Consider the following 9,064-nt stretch of genomic DNA (forward strand, 5'->3'; position numbering starts at 1 on the left):
ACATATATACATATATACATATATTGAGAATATACTGCACAAGATAATCATTATTGTATTATAGATATAGATTATTATTAAACATATAATAATATTTTCAAATTATTTCTTACTTCTAAAAATTTTGGTTTAAATACGCAAATTATTGGATGCAGTCCTATCCAAGTTGTGTAAAGCCCATCTTTGTTTTTATGTACAAGCGATAGAAAAAATTTCATTTGTTCTGCAATTAATTTAATAATTAATATAGTTTATGTAACATACGTATATTTATATTATATATGTGCTTCTTGAATTTATACATACAAATAATATATATAGAAAATAATAGCAAAGTTTTTTTACCATCCTGAGACCTGATCGAATTAAATAATATTTCAAAAAAAGAATAATCAACGGTTCCGGGAATATGGCTAAGTTTTTTCCGCATGGTATTATAGGCGCACATTATCCATGCAATCTTACAGAATATAATAACACTAATAGCGGATATTATCAGCAGGAGAAGACTCATCGTCGTAGTCTGCGGTTGTTACAAAAAACAATTCTATTTACACAAATAATCGATCTTTATATATACTCCATACATAGTCTTTTATGCAAAATTCCGATATTCCAAGTATTTTTCCAAGTTCTGTTTTTTTTTTGTAAATTTATGATACCTATTATTTATACATTATGTGCATTTTGAGAGTAACTCATTTGTTTTGTAAATTATTTTTTAAATACATGTTTGTACGTTGTACGTTACTGATAGGCAGATCTATTATTTACATTTTATGTACATTTCAAATATAATTTAAATATATTTCTTTCTCTCTTTTACGAATTATTTTTTTAAAGGATTGTGTTACTGATAGGCAAAGTATTTTTAATTCATTAGTTTTCTGTGAAAAATGGTTTACGCATCTGCTAGCAAAATAAACAAAATATAGAACGATACATTGAACGGTACACTTAAAATGGTATAATAAGTGGTCACACACACACATAACACACATAAATGCTAATATGGGAAGCAGTTCTTTAACTCATAAATAATCCCGTTTGCATCAATATAACATTGTGTTTGATTTTTTAAAATAATACAGCTTATTATACTTTGTGCTATGTATATTTTGAAATTTTTAATGACGTAGATTTGTGTGATGTATTTCTCTCTGTATAATTTTACGTTTTCAGATGAAGAAAATATCAAGAGATTAACTCTAAATTTTTTATTAAATTATGACATTCTTGTATAATTATTTTTCATATTTATCTTTTTGCAATAGAAGATTATTTTAGAATTATTTTATCATTATATGGCTTTAAGCAAATGTTATCTATTAATTTAAAATTTGCAAGATATTATTGTTTAAACAATAATTTATGAATTTATTTTGATTGAACCAGGCGACGTTGTAACTCCAGCCGCATCGGCGACGATGTAGAAGACGGTGACCAACAGGTCGGCCACTGACAGATGAAGGATGAGAGTGTAGATCACCGTGCAGCCTCGCTGCTTTCGACGATTCTTTGCGATTGAATATATTGTCGCCGCGTTGCAGACCAGGCTTAGGACCGACATGACCGCCAACACAATAACCTGGAGGTATACCGCTCTGGTCAGTTTAGACGCGTGTTTCAGACACGTAACATTCTCGGCCGATTGTCCGACGAGAGTCTCGTGGCCGACGAAGTCGGTGAGGTTGTCGCAGGGAATAGGGAAAACGGCGGAGAGACCGGTAACGTTCGCTGATGAACCGTTGCTGCTGTTGATGATCGTCGACAGCTTCATCGTTCCCGGCATCGGCCGCACCTCGTTCCCTTGGACGAGGTTTTCGGAGTATTGGGGGCACGATGTCGACGTTCGAATCCGTGGCTCCATTTCTTTAAAGAAATCACACGGTCACCTCAAAAGATGAGATGCATATTCCGCAAGACCTAGAGTGGGAAGGATGATTTCAGGAATCTCGTCGAGTCTCTGTCTTCTTTTGGGCTCTGTCAAACTTGTTTCTATGATTCTCCTTCGAAACGCGATCGCGTTTACTTTACATTCAGTTTGACGATGTGGGGGAATGAAGCAAGTTTAGTACGCGAGGGATATCATGTGCGTCAGAATGATAGAGATTCGACCAGAAAGCATCAGGAGATGTTTGAAGGATATTCTTATCTGTTAGAAGAAACAAAAGCTGTAAATAATAATATACATATAGGTATGTATATAAAATATATATATAGAATTATAGAATGTCCGGAGTCAATCGCACCAACCGTCGTGTGCAGATAGAGCAGGTAAAACTGACGAGAAAAGTCCTTTACCATTTTACGATTTTCGCAATAATTATCGAAAAATTAATTAAATAAAAAAGATCGATCCAATATAAGCGCGCAGCGAGAAGAGACAACCCAAAATTCTGCGGTCGCTAGGCGCGCGAAGAAGTTTTGGAAGGAGCACTCTACAAATGACAACGGTTACATACGAGCAGTGCATAACAATGAATTCTTGTGTCCTAGCAATCACATATCAATGGGCCATATTTCTTTTGCGTGCGCTAATACTCGCGCGAATTAGCCGATCTTTTTTAATTAATTTCTCGATAATTATTGCAAAAATTGCAAAATGGTAAAGAACTTTTCTCCTCAGTTTTACCTGCTTTACCTGCACACGACGGGTGGAGCGATCGACTCCAAACACCCTGTATATACATATAATACATATACATATAGCAGATGTCGTATTAATTCGAACGTATTTGAGGCTTAAAAAATGAATTCGTATTCATATTCACATTTTGTATTTCAAATTTATAATAATAAAAGTGCGTTATTGAGATAATACTAATTTTAATTCTATATAATTCTATATAATTTTATATAATTCTTTAATTCGATATCTTCGAAAATATTATAAAACAAGATAATAACAATTACATTGGCTTTTTATCTTGTATATATGAAAGAGTAATTCTGGAATCTTTAACTTATTTATTGTAAAATACTTCTTCAATTTATTTGTTTAATTTATTTATTTACTTATTAACCAATATAATTTTTGCAATAATTATAATATAAGAGATCTATATTATAATATAGTTATAATAAAAGAGCATCTCTTATCACAAGAAAACACAAAAAGAGAAAGAGAGAGAGAGAGAAAGAAAATATTTATGAAATTTTACTAAAAGATAGCTTTGTAAATTATTATAAATTGTTAAATTACACGTAGAATTAAATTAATATTAATGTAATTAATAATATGTGATTGTGAAGAACGACCCAGAGATAGCAAAAGTAGTCATTTTGACGTCGTACTTTTACTATCTGAGGAATTCATGTTTATCTTATCATTTGAATAGCAAGTAAAGAATTCAGAGTAATTCGATCACGGATTATGCACGAGTTTTTTTTACAGCGACGTAAACTGGTTTTGAATAAAAGTTGGCCTTGAACGCTATTGTAATCTTTCTCGTATTTTGTTTCTGAAAAACCGAAAACTAAATGATTCACTAATTACTTCCCTTAATTGCGTCAATATTTTTTAAATTAATTATAATTTTTATAGATTTACATGCATAAAAGAGAGAGAAAGATAAATTATAGATGTCTATCCATTTTATATAGCTTTATCTAAATGTGATTCGATAATTTATTTTCAAGTTAAAGATATAACTTTAAATGTTTTAAACAATTTGAAAAGTTGCAAAAAACAATATTAAATTGTATAGTGTATTTATATACATTAAATAATTATGTTTTTTATAAACAACTAATTATCTGAGCATTCATTATTAATAATTATTTTCTCGATAAATTTGGATATTTAGCTTTTCTTTAGTTAAATTAATATAATGTGTTGAATAAAAAAAATTTGTTGTAAATTACGTGAACATTTTTTCTCGAGACATGATTGCGTTATTTCGTTGATAGATAAAGATAGAATCATTCTTCTTTATCTCAGTTCACAGACTTTCGAAAGTTGCACTCGATGATAATTTCTCGATATTCTTTTTCTTTTCTTTAACTATTCAATATTTTTGTATGTTCAACGTGAACTTGAAAGTTAAAGTGAAAGATGAATCATATGTTTTGTGCAAAATCAAATGCGATTTATGATAGATTTAGTTTTGACGTACGGAATTACACTGTTGTTTTATGCACGCACAAACGCAACGACGTTTCATTCACACTGCGTATTCTCGACTGATCGTAAAATCAATACAAATCTATCTCGCTCGCCTGGCTCTCGCGTATTATCTTCCTTCATTACCTTGATGTTTTCTTCGCGTCTGAACATATTTCATTGAATGTTCTACGATATCTACTGCAATTTAAATTAGACACTTGCCTTGGCAAATTTATTCTAATGTATTATTGTACATGCTGCGCATTTGAAGCAATTTATAGATCGGCGATACTATATATAATAAATAGCTGTCTCGCGATACAATGAAATTATACAGAAAGAGAAGTAAAAAGAAGTTTTTTGTTTATAAATTCTTATCTTTTGTGTATAAAGTCTGATTAATTATAATAAATCGTATATTTTTAGCATTAAACACATTAAAAGCTCGCTTTATTCCCTCGGCAATAATTGAAGATGTATAAATTCCTCACTTGGTCGCAAAACCATATAACTGCGCATGGTCATTTCCTCATGCGTTTTCATACTCTTCACTCTCCACTTTCTGAGTATTGCTGCTAATATGATCTTTTCTTCAATTGCAGCGAATTTCTGTCCGATACAGTTTCTTGGTCCAGCGCCGAATGGGATGTAAGCGTATGGATGTATGTGCTTTAAATTCTCAGGTAGAAAGCGATCCGGATCAAACTTTAATGGATCCGACCAGACTGCTGGATTTCGATGCACCAACATGATTGGCGCTCCGACCGAAGTATCTTTCGGAATTACATAATTGTCTGAAATAAGAGAATATGTGTAGAGTTTAAAGGAAAGTGACTCAATTGTTTCATTCATTCCAGATCCACAAAATGTGTAGCTTCCAATTCTTCATTATCGAACTCATTGAATCAAACTCGTTGAAAAGTTTGAACACGAATCATATTTATAACTCTGCAGATGACAGAATCAGAGAGCATTATATAGCCGAAGAAAGAAATTTCAAATATTTCTTGAAAAGAGTTAACAATCAAAATTCATTTTTCTCTTATTTTTAAACTTAAGAACTTCTTATTCTCTCTGATTAATAGCGTAGTCAAAATACACTTTTTGAAGATAAACTGCTATATGCGATCATATTTTGTTCTTACATTGCGTCGATTTCTTTTATTGTAAAAGCTTTAAAAGTATAAATGGTTTGTAATTCAAAAATAAGACATTTTCAAACATTTGTTTATTTTTCTTTTATAAATCGTTTTAACGCAAAACAAGCATAGATAGATAAAAAATATTTTGTTGTAAAACCAATTACTAATATATATTATACTATACATATACATATTTTCTAAGTTTCAATCTTCTAAGAAAAAATGTTAACTCAAATTGCATTTACATTTTGTATTGAATTGTCTGCTCATTTTCAAAGATTTGTATTGATTAAAATACAAAAAAAAAATCTTACCCATCTTTACGTCTTCTGATATTTTTCTTAAAATTGCGGGTATGCTTGGATATAACCTGCGTGATTCTTTTATAACCCTTTCGAGATATTTTAATTGTGAAAGCTCCTTTACGCTGGCTGGTCTCTGCGAATCTTTGAAAATCTCCTTCAGTTCTTCATGAATCTTTTCTTGACATTTGAAATCATTGCCTATACAAAAGAGCGCCCAACTGACGGAAATCGCTGTTGTGTCATGACCCTGTTATTATACATTATTATTTAAAATCAAGAATTATATTATCAAAATATAAAGAAAGAGAAATATCAATCAAAAGACTTTTTATCACATTTCACTCACTGCAAATATGAATGTAGTCACGTGTCCTCTCAAGTCTTCATCATTTAACAAAACGCCGTCTTTTTCATTTATGTCCAGTAAAAGATCTAGTAAGCTCTTTCTTTTCTGCTTGTCTAATTTAATTATATATTTAATTAGAAAAAAAATCATTCGACATATTTTTTTATTAATTATAGCAATGTATCTTCGTACTTAGTGTATTGGAATCATCCTGCTTATTTTGTGATTTATTATCCTGCATACGCGCGAATTTTTTCTTTCGTATTATCTAGAAATTGCAGTATTCTTATTATCTATCAAAGATCATGCTATATTAATGGAGATGATATTTATAATGAAATGATATTTATAATTGTAATTATTTATAATTATAATTATAATTATATATTTTTGCTGACTTTATGCTGACCCAGCCGAAACATTATACAATCAAAATTCTTACCTCGTCCATAATGCTATGCATACTGTTAATTGTCGCTTTATATTCTCGTCCCTGGGGTAATAAATAATATATCCAATCATACATCCACAGCCATGATCGATGCATACGCAATATATTTAGTTTAAGATATCTGAAATATATTTTATTATTAACTTTTTTATATCTTAGTTAAAAGAATATTCGGTAAGAATAATGAAACTGTAAAGTTTTCATTATTATTTCATTCATTCGTCATTTTTTCAGCCAAACTGTTTACTTTTGTTTCATTTTAATTAGACGTTGCATGACTAAAAATTAATACTTAATTAATTATATAACGCAAGATATTTTTTGTGAGAAAATATTTTATATAAGAAATGTATATAATTATATATAGGAATTGTATATAAACTGACCTGTTTACAGCTAATCGATATGACGTAATTTCTTCATCATTTACATTTACATCCATCACAGTTTCTAAGGAATCATTAATATGGTTTATCTTTTATGATAAAACTATATCAATCTGTTATACATACATATTAAACGCAATATAAGAGAGAAATGTACAGTCATAAAAGAACGGGTATAATTATTAATTATACAGTATAATATATGCGTACTAAGAAAGTGATGCACTTTTTATGAGTTAACAAAGTTTTGTGAATGTGTAATATAAAATCGTTATTCAATTTTCTTTGTTCTTAAAGGTGCTACGTGAGTATCAAATAATTATTTTCTACTATTAAAATTGTTCATTTGTGAGTTATTTTAGACTTACAATATATCCTCTTTCTCTTTTTTTTTGTGTCGTTTTCTTACCACATATAATGTTGAAAGTGATCTTTTGCATAAATGGAATAATATCAATAACTTTTGTCGAATCTTTTGCTAACTTTTCTTCAATGCATTTTATTATAATTTCCGTTTTTTCGGACATGATGACAGCGAATTGTTCCAGTATATTAAAATGAAATACAGGCGAAAGTATTCTTCTATCTCTATACCACTGTTTAACTGAAATATTCGATGCATTTATGTATTACAAGAATCTCGCTCTCTTTTATTTTATATGCTCTTTTACTTTATATCTATTATAGCTATGACTACTCAACATGACAGTCTCTTTGTAAAATGTATCTCCAAAGTGCTATTGTATTATTTACCTGGAGCAGTAAGAAGCCCATTACCTAGCCATAGTTTTAAGATGTCATATACTTTGGCTTTCTCGACATGTGTGTAACTTTGGAAAATGCTCTGTAAATTTGTAAAAACAAGATAATAATTCAACGGCAACGGGGGCATAACAATATATGATATTTCACAAGTTTGCACTTAAAAGAACAGTATTCTGTATATTTTATAGAGAAGATGGTATTTAATAATTCTAACATTTATACTATTTATAAAAAATTATTCACTCAAAAAAATAGGTGAAGTATACCCAGGTATTTAGTAATCTGCTGATTTGCAAATTTTGAGAAATATATATTGTATTTTATTTTATGTATGTATTAGAGAGAGAGAGAGAAAAGTTCACAACTGAAACGTGGACGACAGTTGTTGGTCCATAAAAGTCTCACAATCAGTCTACATTTCATTTGAACGTATCTAATATATAATTTATAATCACTCTTTTTAAAACACATATATTGAGAATATACTGCACAAAATTACCATTATTGTATAATAGACTATTATTATATATATAATAACGTTTTCAAATTATTTCTTACTTCTAAAAATTCTGGTTTCAACACGTAAACTATTGGTTGCAGTCCTACCCAAGATGTGTAAAGCCCGTCTTTGTTTTTCTGTAGAACCGATAGAAAAAATTTCATGTGTTCTGCAATTAAATTAATAATTAATATAGTTTATATAACATACATATAACATACATATATTTATATTATATCCGTGTGTGTGCTTCTTTTAAATTTTTATACATATAAATAATATATATAAAAAATAATAGTAAATTTTTTTTACCATCCTGAGACTTGATCTGTTTGGATAATATTTCAAAAATAGAATAGTCAACGGTTCCGGGAATATGGCTGAGTTTTTTCCGCAGGGTATAATGGGCACACACTATCCATGCAATCTTATAGAATATAATAACACTAATAGCGGATATTATCAGCAGGAGAAGACTCATCGTCGTAGTCTGCGGTTGTTACAAAAAACAATTCTATTTACACAAATAATCGATCTTTATATATGCTCCATAAATAATCTTTTATACAAAATTCCGATGTTTCAAGTATTTTTCCGAGTTCTGTTTCTTTTTGTAAATTTATGATACCTATTATTTATACATTATGTGCATTTTGAGAGTAACTCATTTGTTTTGTAAATTATTTTTTAAATACATGTTTGTACGTTGTACGTTACTGATAGGCAGATCTATTATTTACATTTTATGTACATTTCAAATATAATTTAAGTATATTTCTTTCTCTCTTTTACGAATTATTTTTTTAAAGGACTGTGTTACTGATAGGCAAAGTATTTTTAATTCATTAGTTTTCCGTGAAAAATGCGCATCTGATAGCGAAATAAACAAAATGTAGAACGGTACATTGAACGGTACACTTAAAATGGTATAATAAGTGGTCACACACATACATAACACACATAAATGCTAATATGGAAAACAGTTCTTTAACTTATACATAATCCCGTTTGCATCAATATAACTTTGTGTATTAGTTTTTAAAATAATACAGCTTATTATAC

General features: G+C 29.4%; 2 protein-coding genes across 2 annotated transcripts in view; both read right to left on the reverse strand.

Annotated features, from left to right (window-relative positions):
* Window positions 1-586, reverse strand: part of LOC115237561 (cytochrome P450 4C1-like) — a 4,461-nt gene extending 3,875 nt beyond the window's left edge. The window contains exons 1-2 of the mRNA XM_029810688.1: window positions 346-586; window positions 114-223 (exon numbers count right to left, since the gene is read on the reverse strand). Coding sequence (XP_029666548.1) covers window positions 114-223; window positions 346-514 — 279 coding nt within the window. The 5' untranslated portion in view covers window positions 515-586. The remainder of the gene's footprint in view (window positions 1-113; window positions 224-345) is intronic.
* Window positions 587-2,996: 2,410 nt separating this feature from the next.
* Window positions 2,997-8,664, reverse strand: LOC115237560 (cytochrome P450 4C1-like). The gene is made up of 10 exons (XM_029810687.1): window positions 8,315-8,664; window positions 8,062-8,171; window positions 7,492-7,582; window positions 7,148-7,342; window positions 6,739-6,802; window positions 6,344-6,473; window positions 6,094-6,169; window positions 5,902-6,014; window positions 5,565-5,802; window positions 2,997-4,902 (listed from the first exon to the last, which is right to left on the reverse strand). The coding sequence occupies exons 1-10, from the start codon at window positions 8,481-8,483 to the stop codon at window positions 4,559-4,561; spliced, it is 1,530 nt and encodes a 509-aa protein (XP_029666547.1). The 5' UTR covers window positions 8,484-8,664; the 3' UTR covers window positions 2,997-4,558.
* Window positions 8,665-9,064: the final 400 nt, after the last annotated feature.

Source organism: Formica exsecta, unplaced genomic scaffold, assembly GCF_003651465.1.
Source record: "Formica exsecta isolate Colony F162 unplaced genomic scaffold, ASM365146v1 scaffold3, whole genome shotgun sequence".
NCBI classification, from domain to species: domain Eukaryota; kingdom Metazoa; phylum Arthropoda; class Insecta; order Hymenoptera; family Formicidae; genus Formica; species Formica exsecta.